Raw genomic sequence first — 17,661 nt, 5'->3', positions numbered from 1 at the left:
TCCTGGTGTTGGCCACGTGCTGTCATCAGAGGCTGCCCTCACAGAGCTCACAGTTGAGGGGTAGGGTGTGCCTAATACATGCAGATGGGCCACACATACCACTGCCCCCGAGCCCCCCGCCGCGTGTGCCCCTGTGCCCCGTGGGTTCCCTGCAGGTGTGGAGGGCTGACCCTCCCTCCTCCTCCTAGGAGAGCTTCACCTTCCAGGTATCCACCAAGGATGTGCCGCTGGCACTGATGGCCTGCGCCCTCCGAAAGAAGGCCACGGTATTCCGGCAGCCGCTGGTGGAGCAGCCTGAGGACTACACGCTGCAGGTGAACGGCAAGCATGAGTACCTGTATGGCAGCTACCCCCTCTGCCAGTTCCAGGTGAGGGCTGGGCACTGGGAGGGATTCCTGGGATCCCACAACCCTTGCCAGGGTGGGGGGTAGGGGTGGGGGAGCTGCTCCTCAGCCCCTCTTGAGCCCGGCAAGCCAGATCTTGGGGGTCACAGTGAGAGTGTCCCCATGTTGGACTGGCTCTCCTCATAAACAACGGAGGTGGGTGGGGACAGGAAGGGCCAGAGGAGAGACCCCACCCCAGAAGGCCTAGCATGAGCAGTGGTCAGCGTGGGGGGTTCCCCAGGTAGTCAGTGGTCCAGGGAACAGTTGGCGCCGCTCACCCTGTGCCCCCATCTCAGTACATCTGCAGCTGCCTGCACAGTGGGCTGACCCCCCACCTGACCATGGTGCACTCCTCCTCCATCCTCGCCATGCGGGACGAGCAGAGCAACCCTGCCCCCCAAGTCCAGAAGCCACGCACCAAACCGCCCCCCATCCCCATGAAGAAGGTGAGCCAGCACCCTGCTCTTACCCTTTCCACCAGCCCTTCCTCCCACCTGTGGTCCAACCCTGAAGCCTATTGGGCCAGCAGTCTCCTGCCCAGTTTCATGCCTTTTGATTGCTCAGGATTTAGAATTGGGCCTTCGAGCTGGGTTGGGGGCCTGTCTGGATGTCCCAGGGCAGCCTCCAGGCCTGGCTCTGCAGCTGCCCTCTCTTCCTGCTCCTCCTGCTTCCTGCCCTGTAGGCAGGACTATGTTCCCTGCAGAGCTCAGGGGCCTTGGGGCCAAGGAGGTGTCCCTACGGCAGGTTTTCTGGTAAAGGATGGCGCTGTGGGCAGGTACCGAACCTGGCTGTAAATCTGCAAGACCCTCACCCCACCCTCAGTGGCCACAGGCCTCATCAACCTCCTCTGAATTCCTCTGCCTTAACTCCCCGCTTCTTCCCCCAACCCTGCCCAGCCCTCCTCCGTGTCCCTCTGGTCCCTGGAGCAGCCTTTCTACATCGAGCTGATCCAGGGCAGCAAAGTGAATGCCGACGAGCGGATGAAGGTAGGGGCGGGCTCCTGGCCGGGAAGGGCACAGGCAGTGTGTGTTTTCTGCAAAAACACAGTGGCTGTGGCCTGAAGGGGTGGCAGAGGAAGAAGGGGGGGGGGGGTCACACGAAAGCCACCTGACCACATTACCCAGCATCCCTGCCTGGGGTGGTTGTGAGCGGCTTCAAAACAGGAAAGGGGGAGGGGGGTGGGCCGGCCAGCCAGAGAGGCCAATTCGCAGAAACCAGGCCCAGTGAGTTCTGGGTATTGACTTTGGTGGAGGTGGTAGGGCCCGGCCCAGCCCAGGGATGTGGAGCCTGGGAGGTGATGGACACAGAAGAAGAGCTGCTCCAGTGATCCAGGGGGCCAGGCCCACTTCTGAGTCATTCACACGCCTGCCTCCTCTGGCCTCAAGATGGCCTGTGAGATGCAGGTTTTCTCATCCCATTTGCAGAATGGGAAACCCAGGCCCAACGAAGCCAGGGCTCTTTGGGGAGCACTTTCTGGTTGGAGTAAATTCACACACGGGGCAGGTCTGTTTTCCTGTAGACGAATCACGGAAGGGTACATGGAGGCAGCTTTCTGACTGAGGGGGTGAGAGCACAGATGGAGGACACAAGGAAGGGTGTTGGGGCATTAAATCCTTCCCTGTCTAGAGGGACTCATGCAATTCTTGGGTGCTTGACCAAGAGGGGCCCCTGGAATTCCTGAGCCCCGATAGGGAAACTGAGGCCCAAAGCAGAGCAGCAACCTGCCCCAGGGTCCCACAGTCAGTGGGGAGGCGCTCACACCACCCTCCGCTCCCCATCACTCATCCCCCCTCAGACAACCAGGGCAGCCTTCAAGCACCTGGTGGGGGAGGTTGAGGCCTACTTGAAATGAAGACGTTTCAGGAAGATATTTGAGCCTTAGGAGGAAGGGAGCATGCAGGGGGAGAAGGGGCCTGGCCTCTGCCACCAGTCACCTGCGTGCACCTTCCCCAGCTGGTGGTGCAGGCCGGGCTCTTCCACGGCAATGAGACACTATGCAAGACGGTGTCCAGCTCAGAGGTGAGCGTGTGTTCGGAGCCCGTGTGGAAGCAGCGGCTGGAATTTGACATCAACATCTGTGACCTGCCCCGCATGGCCCGACTCTGCTTCGCGCTTTACGCCGTGATCGAGAAGGCCAAGAAGGCCCGCTCCACCAAGAAGAAGTCCAAGAAGGCGGTGGGTGGAGCTTGTGGGAGTCACTCCCTGCTGGTCCAGTCCTGTCCTGCAGCCCCCTGGGGCTGCTGCCCATCCCTCCCCAGCATCCCAGCTGGCACGCACGCATCCTGGGAATGGGGTCTGGGTGGGCCTGCAGACCCCAGCCTCCTCCCCATCACCCCACTGGCCACCGCCTGCTGTGTGATGGTGCTGGAATCCTGGGCTTATGAGCAGGGGTGCTCGGGATATCTAGACCTGGGCCTTTGATCCTTGAGGGAACCCGGAGGCCTCTCCCTGGGGTGGAAGGAAAAACGCAGTGTCCTCCCAGGGAGCAGGGAGCCTGAGTCAGCAGCCAGCTGGGCATGGAGTGGTGGTCGAGCACTGAGTCACCAGGACCAGGCTGTGACTGGCCACCGAACTGCACTGACTCACTGGTTGACCAGGGGCAGCTCTCTGGGGCTGCTATGTTCTGTGTGAGGCTTTCTCAAGAAGCCAAGGGTGGGATGTATCCGGGAGCAGTAGGAAACCAACGTGGCTGACCCTGCAGGCTGCCTCATAGGGAGTCTGGGTGAGGGCAGGGCAGCATGGCCTGACTGGAACCATCCTGCAGTTGAGCAAACAGAGGCCTTTGGGGCGGCTGGCCCTGATCCACCCGGCTTCTTTCCCAGGACTGCCCCATTGCCTGGGCCAACCTCATGCTGTTTGACTACAAGGACCAGCTCAAGACGGGCGAGCGCTGTCTCTACATGTGGCCCTCTGTCCCAGGTGGGCCCAGGCCAGGAGGGAGAGGTGGGGGTGTGGGGTGTGTCCGGACATGGCGGCATTCCCCTTGCAACTCCGTCTGTCCTTGTGTCCAGACGAGAAAGGGGAGCTACTGAACCCCTGTGGGACCGTGCGGAGTAACCCCAACACTGAGAGTGCGGCCGCCCTGGTCATCTTTCTCCCCGAGGTGGCCCCTCACCCTGTATACTACCCTTCCCTGGACAAGGTCAGTGAGGGGGTCCTCGCCATTTGGGGTCCAGGGCCCACCCTGCCCAGAAACCTCAAGGCTAAAGATGAGCTGTTCCCACCCTGCCTCTGGGGCGCCCAGGTTATGGTCCCTGCACCCTGTGAATTGCCCAGGGCTGGGGGCTGGGTCCCCACACACATTTGAGGGCTTCCTTGACTGTCTGGAGTCCTCATGTGCCCTAGAGTGGTGGTTCTCAACTGGGGCCATTTGGCGTCTCAGGGGACTTCCGGCAATGTCCAGAGACAATTTTGGTTGTTAAACCTAGCTTGGGAGATGCTCCTGGCATGTCATGGGTGGAGGCCAGGGATGTTGCTAAATGCCCTGTAGTGGGTGGGACGATCCCCACCACTGAGGGTCACTCGCCACGAAGTCAGCAGTGCCAAGGTGTTCACACCGGACTCCCAGGGGCCCCCCAGGCTCTCCCAGGCCCCAGGGGCACTGCTGATATCAGGGTCACTTGCAGATCCTGGAGCTGGGGAGGCTTGGAGAGCACGGACGCTTCACGGAGGAGGAGGTGAGGTGGGGGCCGTGGGCGGTGGGTGTGGACCGTGGGTGTGGACCTGGCTGCAGCCCTCACCACTGGCCCCCCACCCCAACCCCGCCCCGCCTGTGCCCCTCAGCAGCTGCAGCTGCGGGAGATCCTGGAGCGGCGGGGTTCCGGGGAACTGTACGAGCACGAGAAGGACCTGGTGTGGAAGATGCGGCACGAGATCCAGGAGCACTTTCCCGAGGCTCTAGCCCGGCTGCTGCTGGTCACTAAGTGGAACAAACACGAGGACGTGGCCCAGGTGGGCGGTGGGGGCGGGGCCGGGATGGGAGGAGGCGGAGCCCAGGAAGGGCGGGGTTGGCGGGGCGGGGCGGGGCGGGGCGGGGCGGGGCGGGGCCGGGCCTGGAGCCAGACGCAGCCCTCGCTCCCGCCCTGACCGCTCGCATCCTTCTCCAGATGCTCCACCTGCTCTGCTCCTGGCCTGAACTGCCCGTTCTGAGCGCCCTGGAGCTGCTAGACTTCAGCTTCCCCGACCGCCACGTGGGCTCCTTCGCCATCAAGTCCCTGCGGAAACTAACGTGAGTCCCGCGGGCTTCCTCATCCTCAGAGGGCAGCTTGGCCCCCACCGCCCTGGGCCTAGGCACCGGGTGGAGACTTGCCCTAGGGGTCTGCTCAGGTGAGGCCGGCCTCCCGCCCCAGCCCCGCCCCCTCGCCAGCCGCAGACCCTCTCCCAAGACGCGGAGCTCCAGGCCCCAGCCGGCCTCCCTTCTCTGCAGGGACGACGAGCTTTTCCAGTACCTGCTGCAGCTGGTGCAGGTGCTCAAGTACGAGTCCTACCTCGACTGCGAGCTGACCAAATTCCTGCTGGACCGGGCCCTGGCCAATCGCAGGATCGGCCACTTCCTCTTCTGGCACCTCCGGTAGCTGGACTCACCTGCAAGGCCACGGGGAGGAGGGGCCTCTTGCCTGCTGGCCTCCCGTTTCCCACCAGCTGGCCGGCCGGGGTGTCCTTGGCAGCCGGGTCCTATAGGGCTGGGAGGGGCTGTGTGGCCCCTCCAGGCGAGGCTCAGCCCCTGCTTCCTCCCCCCAGCTCGGAGATGCACGTGCCGTCGGTGGCTCTGCGCTTCGGCCTCATCATGGAAGCCTATTGCCGGGGCAGCACCCACCACATGAAGGTGCTGATGAAGCAGGTGAGGTGTGGCACCCCACAACCCAGCCTGCACTCCATGATCCCGCCTGAGCTCCGCTTCCAGGCAGAGTAGCTCCATGCCCCATCACTGTAGAACCCCGTGGGCCCCTCAGGGGCTCAGAGCCTGCTCCTCACAGTCCACCCAGGACACCCTCCCATCCTCCTGGCCAGGGGGAAGCACTGAGCAAACTGAAGGCCCTCAATGACTTCGTCAAAGTGTGCTCCCAGAAGACCCCCAAACCCCAGGCCAAGGAGCTGATGCACCTGTGCATGCGCCAGGAGACCTACCTGGAGGCCCTCTCCCACTTGCAGTCCCCACTCGACCCCAGCACCCTGCTGGCTGAAGTCTGGTAAGTCCCAGGCCCCGGCCAGGGCCTCCCCTCCCCCAACCCCACGCCAACCCCAGGCCTTGGGGAGGGCCCGCTGCTGACTGCTCTCTGCCCCTTAGCGTGGAGCAGTGCACCTTCATGGATTCCAAGATGAAACCCCTGTGGGTCATGTACAGCAACGAGGAGGCAGGCAGCGATGGCACCGTGGGCATCATCTTTAAGAATGGGGACGGTGAGCAGGCGGGCCCCAGGGAAGCCATGGCTTCCACACACCCTGCCATACTGCCCTGGGTGGGGAGGGGGACCCTGCTGGGGGTGGAGGGCTCCTGGAAGGTGAGCTGAGGAAAAGACAGAGTCCCGGGACTCGGGGGCCTGGGCATGGCTGGGATTGGTGAACCCACTGGAAACTCATGCTGTTCCTCCCCGGGGCGACTGTGCAGACCTCCGCCAGGACATGCTGACCCTGCAGATGATCCAGCTCATGGACATTCTGTGGAAGCAGGAGGGCTTGGACCTGAGGTGAGAGGCCTTCCAGTCATCCACGTGTGCCCGTGCCAGGCCTAGGACTGTATCCTGTTGCAGGGGTCCCCTGTCAAAGCTGACATGACTGCCTCAACCTGAAATAAGACTGGCTGGTCTAAGAAGAATTTTGTTGTTTTTGTTTAGTCACTAAGTCATGTTCAACTCTTTTGTGACCCCGTGGACTATAGCCCACCAGGCTCCTCTGTCCATGGGATTTCCAGGCAAGAATACTGGAATGGGTTGCCATTTCACCCTTTAAGGGATCTTCCTGACCCAGGGATAGAACCCCTGTCTCCTGCATTGACAGGCAGATTCTTGACCACTGAGCCACCCAGAGGGACCAGTTTAAAACTCAGGGTCAGGGAGGCAATAGAGCCACAGGATGAGGATAGAGAATGCCAGCCCTGGCCAGTGGCACCTGTCTCCCTCTATGGTTTCCTTTGCCCCCCAGCATCCCTGGCTTTCTGCTCCATCTTCTCCATCCAGTCACGGGGATTTTTCTTTTTGAACAAACATGGGCTTAGCCAAGGTGCTGACTTTTCCTCTCTGCATCTTGGGTTCTGGTATGACCTCTCTAAGGAACTTTCCCTGGAGCCCTGGGAATCAAGGGCTCCTCCCCAGCACCTCCTCTTTTGCAGCAACTTGAGTAGCATCTCCTTTGGCTTTTGTGGATTAAGCTCCTCAGGGTCAAACAGCCCTTGGGACAGCCCTTGACCACTATGTCTGCCTGCCCCTCCTTCCACCCGGCTAGGATGACCCCTTATGGCTGCCTCTCCACTGGGGACCGCACAGGCCTTATTGAGGTGGTGCTTCACTCGGACACCATTGCCAACATCCAGCTGAACAAGAGCAACATGGCGGCCACGGCCGCCTTCAATAAGGATGCTCTGCTCAACTGGCTCAAGTCCAAGAACCCGGGGTAGGTTTTGGGCCCTCAGGACAGACACCCTCTCCTTCCCAAGGGGTGGAGTTTGGGAATCAAAGGCAAGAAGGGCTTGTGACAGTCTCTGGGGCTTCTTGCTCAGCCGAGGACCATCCCATAGACACTGTTGAGAGGTGGGGCAGGTGTCTGTTCCCATAGGTATAGGTTAGTTACTGCCATGTAACAACCACTCTGAACTTTGCTGCTGTTGCTAAGTCACTTCAGTCATATCTGCACCAGGCTCCTCTGTCCATGGGATTCTCCAGGCGAGAATACTGGAGTGGGTTGCCATACTCTTCTCCAGGGATCTTCCCAACCCAGGGATCTTATGTCTCCTGCATTGGCAGGCAGTTTCTTTACCTCTAGCACCACCTGGGAAGTGTTCCCCTGCCTCCAAACTTCAGGAGCATAAATCACAAATCTGCAACTTGAGCTGGCTCAGCTGAGTGGTTCTTCTGCTGGAATCACTCAAGTAGCTAATCTCATCAGGTAGCTTGATTTGCCTGGAGGGTGGCGCATCTGGGGCCTCTCTTGCCTTAGCTTCACTCTGTGGCAGTGAAGAAGGTTCAGGAGCCATAAAGTGCCTTAAGGACCCAGCTCCAGAATGAGCCCAGCATCACTTCCTCCATGTTCCATTTGTGCAAGCAAGTCACAAGGCCAGAGTAGAGGGAAGGGGACAAGGACTTAGTAGAAGAAGCTGCAAATGGCGTGGCCATGGTTTCCTTCCCCAACCCCAGGGAGGCCCTGGATCGAGCCATTGAGGAGTTCACCCTCTCCTGTGCTGGCTACTGTGTGGCCACCTATGTGCTGGGCATCGGCGATCGCCACAGCGACAACATCATGATCCGAGAGAACGGGCAGGTGGGTGCCTGTTGGCTGGCCCCAGGCCCTGGCCTTTCTGCTCTGCACAGAGCTACCGGCAGAACCCCCTCCAAGCCCTCCCAGCTCCTTTGGGCCAGGCACCCTCCTTTCTGACTCCTTTTTGGTCTTTGCTCTCCCCTCCCCTCAGCTGTTCCACATTGATTTCGGCCACTTTCTGGGGAATTTCAAGACCAAGTTTGGAATCAACCGTGAGCGGGTCCCGTTCATCCTCACCTATGACTTTGTCCACGTGATTCAGCAGGGGAAGACGAATAATAGTGAGAAGTTTGAAAGGTGGGAGTGCCTCAGACCCCTCGTGGTGCTGGGGGCCCCAGGTGGAGTCAGCTCATCCCTGGAAGGGACAGTGCTGGGGGTGGGTTAGAGGAAGCTGGGGCTTTGTGTTCATGACTCTTTCCGGGGCAAGAGTAGGCTGGCCGGCTGGCTGGCTTGGGTGGAAGTGGCCAGGAGGACCCAAAACCCCCTCCCCGGCCTCTCCCCGCAGGTTCCGGGGCTATTGTGAGACGGCCTACACCATCCTGCGGCGCCATGGGCTCCTTTTCCTCCACCTCTTTGCCCTGATGCGGGCGGCAGGCCTGCCTGAGCTCAGCTGCTCCAAAGACATCCAGTATCTCAAGGTAAAGGCCAGGGCAGGGCCCCACCGGGCAGGAGACCAGGGAGACCAACTTCCTGAGGCCCCCCCAACCCCCAAGTGTGGTGGACCCACAGGGCCCATTAGCCTGGGACCCGGATCTGGCAGGAAGCAGCCGGCATTAGCCCGTGTTCTGCTGGTACCTCCTTTGGCCCACCCGCCCATCCTCCACAGGCTGAGGGTATTTCCACTTGCACGGGAGGGTTCCCTCTGTAGTTAAAAGATATTTTTCCTTCCTGTGTCTTTTCAGTCTGAGACTCTGGGGTGGGGAGTGCAGGACGGTGGGGCCACAGCCCCTGTCTGGTGTTCTCTTTGGTGCCCAGTTCCCGGGATGCAGCGGCTCCCCTGCTTCCTCCTCCGGCCAGCTTCCAGGGGAGAAGGCCAGGTCCTGTCCACATGGGGATTTGGGGCCAAGACCTCCTGGCACAAGCTGACATCTTATTTTGAGGATGGGTTGGGGGGCTTCCTTGGTTTGGGGTCAGAAGGAAGAAGCTCTTCCCCGGAGAGATGTTGTGGGGTGCTCTCCTGACTCCTCTGTGAGGAGGGGGTGTTACCTGCCCAGAGAGGGCAGAGGTGCAGGGGGGCAGGGGTCCCTGTTGAGCAGGGCCCAGCCCATCAAGGGGACACCCATTCCTTTGATTTTGCCCCAGGATTCTCTGGCACTGGGGAAAACGGAGGAGGAGGCTCTGAAGCACTTCCGAGTGAAGTTTAATGAAGCCCTCCGGGAAAGCTGGAAAACCAAAGTGAACTGGCTGGCCCACAACGTGTCCAAAGATAACAGGCAATAATAGCCCCTCCCAGCCCTGCGCCTGGAGACGAGCAAACTGTCAGTCTTGGGAGGCGAGCACCCTCAGCTACCCTCCAGGGCCAAAAGGCTGGACTGCATCCTTGGGAAAGAACCTACACGACTGCCTTTTGTTTACACTGGTTATTTATTTATGACTTGAAATGTTTCAGGAACTGAACAGCCATACATAGAAATGCACCCTAGAGCGGGGGCAGGGCGCTGTCCTCCGCGTGCCCATCAGAGCCGTGGGCTTTGATGGGAAGACACTGTGAGCCACACACCTCAGGCTGCATCTTGCCGAGGGTCTGTAACCTCAAGTCTTCCAGCTGGTGGATCTGGAGCCAGCCAAGACTCCTCTCCCGCGCGAGGGCTGTCTCCTCCCCAGGCTCCCACTGCGCTGCACACGTGTCCACGCCTGGCGGTCCAGACAGGGCGCCCACACCTGCTCACCACCTCCACCTGCGTGCTTTCCACTGACTGAGTTCTGGGCAGTTCCCGGAGGCAGCCTGGGTGCCCTCCAGATTCAGGGAGGGTACTTCTGGATACGGGAATTCTCATCTCTGCTGTAAAGCGATTTTGTTTGCGGGTAAGAAAAAAAAGTAGCCCAACTACTTACTGACCTCTGTAGCTCGGGGTGAAGGTGGGGGGATGGCCCTAGCCCCCGTCAGTAGAGCGCACACTGGTTCTCAAGCCACGTTAGAAAGACGAGAGCTTGACTGAGCTCACCCTGGTCATGGATCAAGAGGCAAGCTGGTGCAATTGTATGTAACCTCTCTCCCCCAAAGCAGGTTTTAGGTAGTGAAAGACCTACCTCCTCTCCGAAACACTCACTTTTGAGACTCTGCTCCGTGGACCTAGGTAGCAGAGGCATGAGTCAGGGGTGCGGGGGCATCTTTTCCTCGGACAGTACTTAGCCAGAAAATGGTTCAGGCTCAGCCTTGGGTACATCTGAGGAGCTCCAGGAATGCAGGTCCCTGGGCCTCTGTCGGCCTTTTGGAGCTAACTCTGGAGACAGGGCTAAGAATCTGGGTTTCCAGCAGCCCACGGGTGGGCATAATGGAATCAGCAGCTTACTGGGGACCCACAAGGCAACACCACTTACCTCTCAATGGCCTTGCAAAGCTCAGCAGTGCCAGAGGTAACTGTCCTCTCAACAGCCCAAGCACACAGCTTCCAGAAGAGCCCAGGGGACTAGCCTGTTTCTCTGTTCATTAGAGGTGGCTGAGCGGCATTGGCCCTAGAAATCCATGCCACCCACAAAGCTCCACTGACCAGACCCTGGTTCCCAACTAAGTGCTGAATTCATCACACCCACCTCACCTGTCTGGGAATAGGAAAAGCTGAGTGTACATCTGTCTATTTATTTAAATGAGTCTGTTCTTCCTGGCATGGACAGCACACTGTGTATACACAGCAATGTTTGGTTTGGATGCATGGCCTGTGTGCCCAGCGAGAAAAGTATTTTCTATGTTTTTTTTTTAAAACCATTTGATGTTTCTGTATGTGGAAGGTGAGTTCGACGTAACTGATGAAGGTTCAGACCAGTAGTCTGAAACCTTGAAGTGAGAGGTAAAAACAGATTAAAAGAAACAAAAGCCTTTGTATGTTATGTTCTTGGCTCAGAAAGAAACCAAGGGAATGTAGGATTCAAATGAAAATGAGACCAAAGAAAAGCCGCTCTCCCGCTGGAGTTAGAACCAGACTTTATTGTATGTATACACTTTCTGACCTATTGTCAATATACACATCTGAAAAGTGATACCACGGCCGCTACAGACAGCGCGAGAACGGTCCTGTCTGCGCATTGGCGTCTACCCACGGTCTAAACAGAGCAGCTACAGTGACAGTACATGGAGGGGTGGCCACACATGACACGGGACAGCTGGCAGTGTCCTTGAGACTAGCGGTTATGATCACAGCGTAGTGTTCAAAATTTTCTCCCAGTTTTAGAAATCTAAAATTTTACATGTACATTAAAAACCAAGTGCTGTAGGGTTTTAGCTCCTGACTGCTGTTCTCTCCTTGCACCACCTACTGGGCGTGGGTTGTATCCCTGGGGCGGGCTCTGGGAGGAGGGGGCACAGCAGTTGCTTGGGAATGGAGTGCTGCCCTCTGGCCACTGGGCGTCATTTCAGCAAGGTTCTGAGTATGGATTCCCCTAGGCCTGTTGCTGTCTCCAAACCAAGCAGTTAGAGGGGTCTGACCATCTGGACGGTCAACATACACTCTCACCAGCAAGGAAAACTACATCTATTTGGTACAGACCCCAAAGCTGCACCTCTGGGAGGAGCTGCTGGTCCTCGGAGAAGCGAGTACACACAGCCAGGGACCCCAGCTCCCCTCAGCCTTCTGCCAAATCAGAAATGGGTAGAATCCCAAAGAAAAGACCTGACCTTTTCTAGCCTCTGAAGAGGGGTCCCTGGCCCGGTCCCTCCTGCCAGGCAGCACAGTTTTGTGCCTGTCTCCTTGTCCTGGGTGGGGGTGGGAGGTGGGGATCAGGGGGGTCTCGGTCCCTCCCACGCTCAGTGTCCCCACTTCACTTTGCATCCAGCCCTGGGTTACACTAGCACAAAAGACACAAGGAATCCCAATTTATTTACAAAATATTAAAAAGTCAGTTTATCATCTACATATTAGCCCCATTCTGCCATTTTATACATGCACTAGTGTGGAAAAATAAAAACTTTAAAAAAAAGAAGAAAGGATTACCAGGTGGGAGTGAGCAATTCTAACCCTTTGTCAAGGAGTCCAGTCACTGCAGCTTTTCTGGAGTTGAGCGAGTGTCAGCTCCTCACATAACTTAAGAGCGATCCCGGCGAGTGGGAGAAAGGGGGGGTGGCGGGGGAGGGAGCCTATGGGGCTACACACCAAGCAGGGCAGAGACTGGCGGTGGGGAGGGTCTGCAGACCTACTGGCCAGAATGACTTTGTACATCATGGACCCTGGGGGTGGGCAGCGGTGGCAGCAGAGTCTCCGGAAGCAGGAAGGAAGACAGGGTGGTGGGGCTGGTGGGGGGGTGTGCTCAGTAGCTGAGGGTGGAGTCGTCCCACTCCAGCTGCTGCTGCCGGTTCGCAGTCTTCGGGTCCCCGTGCTCCCCCTCGTCCTCCTCACTGCTCTCCGACTCGGCACTGGTGATGTCGTCCTCCTCGTCCCCATCCTCGCTCTCCTCTTCCTCCTCCTCCTCTTCCTCCTCACTGCTATGCTGGTCCTCGTATGTCTGACAAAGGGACGACCCAACTGACCGGGTGCTGAATCCAGCCCCAGCCACTGTCACATCCCACGACCCAGCCAGAGGGGCTGGACTAGGCTGGAAGAAGCCTCACCACAGACAAAGGGAAACAGCTCTGGTTACCACCCACAGTGTGACCAGGACCCTGTATCAGGCCCCATGGGCCTCACTTTAACTGCAGGGTTGTGGTAAGGACCACACAAGCACAGAATCGTCGGGGGTGGGGGTGGGGGGTGGGGTGGGGTGGATGAGGAGCCCCACACCTACCTCCATGGGGTTCACGGTGATGGTCAGGGCAGAGTCGTCCCAGTCCATCTCGTTCTCTTTCCCGGTGTCCTGGTCTCGCATGGTCCTCTGGTGTGCAGCCCGGATCCGGAACACCCCCAGGATGATCATGAAAACCAGGAAGCTGACGCACACCACAATGACGACGGTGGCAGTGCTGGGGACGACTGGGGTGAGAGGAGACAGGACGGCTGTGATGACAGAACCCGTCCTGGGCCCGTGTGCCCTGGGCCTCCCTATTGCTGGCTCCATCAGCCCCCAGAGGACAGACAGATCTCTGAGAAAATGCTTAGTGCAGGGGTTTGGCCCCTTGCTGCCTTGTCTGTGCTCCAGTTTCCTTGTGTGATGGGGAATAAAAGCTGGGCTGGCCAGTGGCTGTTCTGAGCCAGGGGGAAGCAGGTGCTGAGCTCACAGCAGGAGTTGGGGCAGGGCAGCACAGTCCTACCTGCAAACGGGTGGGGGTTGGCCAGGTTGTGACCAGAGAGGTCAATGAAGGAGCGGTGCTCGGGATGGACGAACTGCGGCTGGGCGGCTATGTGGCTGGCGTGCTCCACGGGGTTGGCCGTATGGATGACATTCACCTGCAGAAATGGAAAGGCAGCCCGGATGTGTCTGGGGAATGGACATGCACCTGAGCAGCACCACCAAAGCGGGCCCTGGAGAGGTGCTGGTGGGCAGAGAGAACGACAGAAGCCAAGCAGGGTGCTGTAATGATCTGATGTTGTCACACAGCCAAGAAAAAGCCTCCTCTTGTAATAACTCATTTTCATTGTGCCTAATAAAATAATTCATCCACAACAGACTGGAGGAGAAGGCACAGCACCACCAGTGGCCCTTTACCTCAGGTCGTCTGAGAAGCCTGGGCACAGACCATGTCCCTCTTTTCTCAAAATCACAGCCACATGAGAGAGGACAAATCACAGGCTTTCTTTTCTTTCAAATGCGCTCAGAGAATACCCTCGTGGACTCTCCAGCCTTGTGAGTCTAATTCTGGGGCTGTGGGGTCACAGTGCAAGTGCTCAACTGCTGAGAATAACTTCTGGTTCACTCCTCTGGGGCACAGAAGCTCTGAGTGACACTAGACATGTCAGAGTGGCCACGTGCCCCCTGGCCACCTGGGCCAGAGTCACCATGCCCATGTTCCTCGCAAGGCAGTCCTGCCCTGGGCAGAGCATTCACTCCTAGCAGGGCCAGGCCTCTGCAGATAACCTCTGGATCCTGGGCACTGCTCCTTCGAAAGCAGTGTTAGATCTCAAGACACACCCTTGCTCCTCAGCCCAAGGTATCAACCGCCACTCAATCCTGACCACCTCCCTCCAAGTCTCAGGCTGAGGGAGCCTGTGAAGGGGGCACCATGCTGGATCCCAGCTCACCCCATGTACAACCTGTCACCCTAAACCTGTGCAGGTCGAGCCTGGAGCAGCCCCACCCCCGATTGGAAAAGGTGACCCACCCCCCGATGAACCCCAACAGTGACCACTACAAATGCCCTGGAAATAGAATTTGCAAACATCAGGGTCATAAGTGGGATGCTCAGTCACCACGCCACTGGCCTTTCTCTGCAGAGGCCAGCTCTCACCTCCACCTGGAACTCATTGCTGACATAGCGACCATTCAGCTCAGAGCAGACAAGCTTGAACTTGCGGTCAAGCAAGGACCTGGTGTGCCAGTTCCGATAGCACAGGAGGTGTAAGATCTCCTCGTAGCTGGCCATGGTGTCAACACCTGCAGGCGAGGAGGAGACAGCAGTGTGGAGGTTAGGAACACACGCCGCAGGCAAATGCAGGCAGTTCCCAAGGCACTCAGCCATGCCTGGCTGTCCAACTGTGGGGTATCTCCCCCTGCTGAAGGGCGTGTGCCATAACGTGCCCAGACGTCCACCCTTTATGGGGATGCAGCACCAGGCAGAGCTGCCCTCCCCTCCCCATCTGGAAGCCAGCAGCCACCGCTCAGCCCAGTCAACATTCTCCCTTCCCGCCCCCTCTAGGGCTCCCTCCAGGTTTTGAGCTGGGAGGACAGCTCCCAGCTGTCACTCTTCCCACCTGTGAAGACCACGCCCATGTCAGAACTGCTCATTTCGATGCCCTTCTGCTGCAGGCGGGCCGTGTCCACCTCCAGGCTCTCCTGCTCTCCATTCAGTTCTTCTCCCTCCACTGTGACCTCACAGGTGTCCAGGTCGTGCACGATCTCCTCCGACACCAGTGACTCTTGAACTGCAAAAATAGCCCAACCAGAAATAGCAGAGGCCGCAGAGCCTGGAGCAGGGGTCACAGCGACGGCCCGCCTGCTCATCCTCAAACTCACAGAGCCCTTTTAGGGACCATGGATGGAGGTATGGGACAGTCACTTTCAAGAATTGGGGGTGTTTTATGCATCTAAGGAGGACTGAATGAATAGTGAGAAGGCCTGAGAATGGGGGGCAGTCTGTCCTGCTGGGACATCAGGAGCATCCCCCAACTGTATCCCCTGCCCTGGTCTCCATCCTCTCAACCCCCAAGATCTATCCCAGACTCTGATGTCAAGCTGGAAAAAGATCAAATGACCCCCCCATAAGTGGGTTTCCAAAGATCGGAAGGAACTCCAGCCCACAATCAGATTCTATAAGCAAATCCAGAACAGCACAGAAACATTCTAGTTTCCAAAACCACAGAAGAAAAGGGCCAGGATTTTTCCCTGGCAGCCACAGTGGGGTTTCAGCTGCAGTTTCGAACTGAGGCAGGGATGACTGTTCTGGGCTATCACCTGTTGGGTCCTCATCCCCTTCCCCTTCAGGCTCCACTTCTCTCGTGATGGTGCTGATGATCCGAAGCTCAGGGAAGAGGAAAACCCCCTCTGAGCTTTCAAATTCAGAAGCCGCTCGAGCAAAATGGTGGATGCCGCTCAGACTGATTTTGGGCTCTTCTGGCTGCAAAACCATCACATAGCCATCCACCGGGGGGATGGAGATGCAGGCAGCCTCGTTAAAACACCTGTCAACAAGGGAGGGGAGGGGAGGGTCAGGGCTTGAAAAGATGGCTTCTCAGGCTATACTCCCGGAGGAGGAAATGTCATAGGGTCACTCCAGTATTCTTGCCTGGAGAATCCAATGGACAGAGGAGCCTGGTGGGCCACAGTCCATGGGGTTGCAAAGAGTTGGACATGACTGAGCATAACACACACACACACACACACACACACACACACACACACACACACAACTCAGGCCACACGAGGGTGCTTAGAGGTGGCGCAGGCAGGATTCCACAACCACCTGGGGGACAAGATGCTGGCCACTCCCAGAATGTACTTCCAAACATCACTCAAAGTTTCTGGTAACGAGTGACCATAAGCTTACAGAAGGGAGGCTGGTTTGTCCTAAAAAACTTAAATGCACACGTTTTCTTCTCAAGGATCACTGGGCAAAGACAGACAAGATTTACTGCTAACAAATCAGCACCTACTTGACTGTGCTGGTGATTTTGAGTCTTCGGATCCCTGGGGTGGGGAACTGTCGTGAATTAAGGTAGGAAATGTGTTGCATGGCCTTATCAAGCTCCGCCACGTCCTCTCCCTCCAAGGTCAACATCGACTGACTAGGGTTGGCCTGGATCTGTAATGGCACCAAAACAGACAGGAGAGGAGTAAGGTTCTGTCTGCAAGGAGGTGAAACCATGAACGCGCTGACAAAGAGAATTAGCTTGGGATTGATATGAACTGGTGACTTAGGAGAAGAAAAGTTTGTAGGATTCAAATGACCATGACCCTATGACATGACAGTAAATATCAAAGGCACAAACAGATCTGTGATATAAGGAAAAAAATGTTTGGTCTTTGTCCCTGGTTTCTGGCACAGACCTCCTAAAACCCTTGGAATTTCTTGAGGGATAGGAACACCTTTTGTTATTCCTGATTAAGCCCCTTTCAACCCCAGAGTTTACCTTAACGAGGTTACTCTTGGTGGAGCCCTAGACAGTTTCTGGGGGGGGACTGGTTGCTAGAGAAATAAACCGTGTGGTGAGAGTGGGCCTTCAGTCCTGCCCTTGAAGGGAGAGAGGCTGGAGACTGTGTTAACTGATCACCAGTGGTTACTGATTTGATCCATCATGCTTATATAATGGAATCTCTACAACCCCCACCCCCCAAACAACAGGGTCTGGAGAACTTCTGGGTTTACAGACAGCAAGGTGCTGGGCGGGGGGGGTGGGGGGTGGGGTGGGTGTAGAAGCCTTGTGCACTCCCCTCACCCCAGGCCCTGAACATCTTTTCCACCTGCTTATTCCTGAGTTGCATCCCTTACAATAAACCAGTAACCATAAGCAAAGTGTTCTGTGGGGTTTTCTGAGCAGTTCTGCAAATTATTGAAACTGAAAAGGGGGAGGGGTTTTGGGAACCCTGGACTTGCAGCCAAGCTGGATGAAGTGTGGGTACCGGGGGCCTGGAAGCTTGCACCTGGCAGCTGAGGAGCAGGCGTCTGGTGGGCAGTGGGGCCTGGTGCCCAGTCAGTGTCAGGATGGAAGTAGACTACAGGACGACTGGGGAACGGGGACCCAAAGAGCTGGAGAATTAGGGTGTGGTGCCGGAGGTGCTAAGAATAAAAACAGATCAACCCTTGTGCCAGCGGCCTCTGCACTTGAGGTCAAGGAAGCTGTGGGTGCAGAGAGTGGGGTGCCAGGCAGGGGGGTGCCTGTGTTACCTTGACACCTCTGCCATTGTCTTCGGGGGTGTGCAGATCTAGCCCCTCTTTGCAGGTATACAGACAGTCAATCACCTTCTTATCTGTGAGCTTCCCAGAACGGATGGTCAGGCCAGCCAGATTACCTCGGAAAAACTGGGTCATGCGCAAGTCACCACCTGTGGAACATGGGGGAGGGAAAGC

At 57.5% G+C, this 17,661-nt stretch overlaps 2 protein-coding genes across 7 annotated transcripts in view; one reads left to right on the top strand and one right to left on the bottom strand.

Annotated features, from left to right (window-relative positions):
* Nucleotides 1-10,890, top strand: part of PIK3CD (phosphatidylinositol-4,5-bisphosphate 3-kinase catalytic subunit delta) — a 35,795-nt gene extending 24,905 nt beyond the window's left edge. Inside the window, exons 5-23 of one of the 3 annotated variants that reach the window (XM_052654194.1) lie at nucleotides 207-368; nucleotides 680-829; nucleotides 1,280-1,369; nucleotides 2,337-2,558; nucleotides 3,206-3,302; nucleotides 3,395-3,525; nucleotides 4,010-4,060; nucleotides 4,167-4,334; nucleotides 4,490-4,611; nucleotides 4,810-4,953; nucleotides 5,124-5,223; nucleotides 5,394-5,572; nucleotides 5,671-5,783; nucleotides 5,992-6,070; nucleotides 6,825-6,992; nucleotides 7,733-7,856; nucleotides 8,005-8,150; nucleotides 8,359-8,491; nucleotides 9,156-10,890. In XM_052654194.1, coding sequence (XP_052510154.1) covers nucleotides 207-368; nucleotides 680-829; nucleotides 1,280-1,369; nucleotides 2,337-2,558; nucleotides 3,206-3,302; nucleotides 3,395-3,525; nucleotides 4,010-4,060; nucleotides 4,167-4,334; nucleotides 4,490-4,611; nucleotides 4,810-4,953; nucleotides 5,124-5,223; nucleotides 5,394-5,572; nucleotides 5,671-5,783; nucleotides 5,992-6,070; nucleotides 6,825-6,992; nucleotides 7,733-7,856; nucleotides 8,005-8,150; nucleotides 8,359-8,491; nucleotides 9,156-9,293 — 2,517 coding nt within the window. In that variant the 3' untranslated portion in view covers nucleotides 9,294-10,890. Of the gene's footprint in view, nucleotides 1-188; nucleotides 369-679; nucleotides 830-1,279; nucleotides 1,370-2,336; nucleotides 2,559-3,205; nucleotides 3,303-3,394; nucleotides 3,526-4,009; nucleotides 4,061-4,166; nucleotides 4,335-4,489; nucleotides 4,612-4,809; nucleotides 4,954-5,123; nucleotides 5,224-5,393; nucleotides 5,573-5,670; nucleotides 5,784-5,991; nucleotides 6,071-6,824; nucleotides 6,993-7,732; nucleotides 7,857-8,004; nucleotides 8,151-8,358; nucleotides 8,492-9,155 lie in introns of all 3 variants that reach the window. The other 2 variants (XM_052654193.1, XM_052654195.1) reach the window with 2 other exon arrangements.
* Nucleotides 10,891-10,978: 88 nt separating this feature from the next.
* The window catches only part of CLSTN1 (calsyntenin 1), a 77,364-nt gene continuing 70,681 nt past the window's right edge, over nucleotides 10,979-17,661 (bottom strand). For all 4 annotated transcript variants that reach the window (XM_052654196.1, XM_052654198.1, XM_052654197.1 and 1 more), the window contains 8 exons: nucleotides 17,479-17,636; nucleotides 16,247-16,395; nucleotides 15,549-15,775; nucleotides 14,849-15,019; nucleotides 14,386-14,531; nucleotides 13,252-13,387; nucleotides 12,789-12,973; nucleotides 10,979-12,509 (listed from right to left, as the gene is read on the bottom strand). In XM_052654196.1, coding sequence (XP_052510156.1) covers nucleotides 12,315-12,509; nucleotides 12,789-12,973; nucleotides 13,252-13,387; nucleotides 14,386-14,531; nucleotides 14,849-15,019; nucleotides 15,549-15,775; nucleotides 16,247-16,395; nucleotides 17,479-17,636 — 1,367 coding nt within the window. In that variant the 3' untranslated portion in view covers nucleotides 10,979-12,314. The remainder of the gene's footprint in view (nucleotides 12,510-12,788; nucleotides 12,974-13,251; nucleotides 13,388-14,385; nucleotides 14,532-14,848; nucleotides 15,020-15,548; nucleotides 15,776-16,246; nucleotides 16,396-17,478; nucleotides 17,637-17,661) is intronic.

This window comes from Budorcas taxicolor, chromosome 16, assembly GCF_023091745.1.
Source record: "Budorcas taxicolor isolate Tak-1 chromosome 16, Takin1.1, whole genome shotgun sequence".
Lineage (NCBI taxonomy): Eukaryota > Metazoa > Chordata > Mammalia > Artiodactyla > Bovidae > Budorcas > Budorcas taxicolor.
The sequence above is the reverse complement of the archived record's forward strand: the minus strand, read 5'-3'. Positions and strand labels throughout refer to the sequence as shown.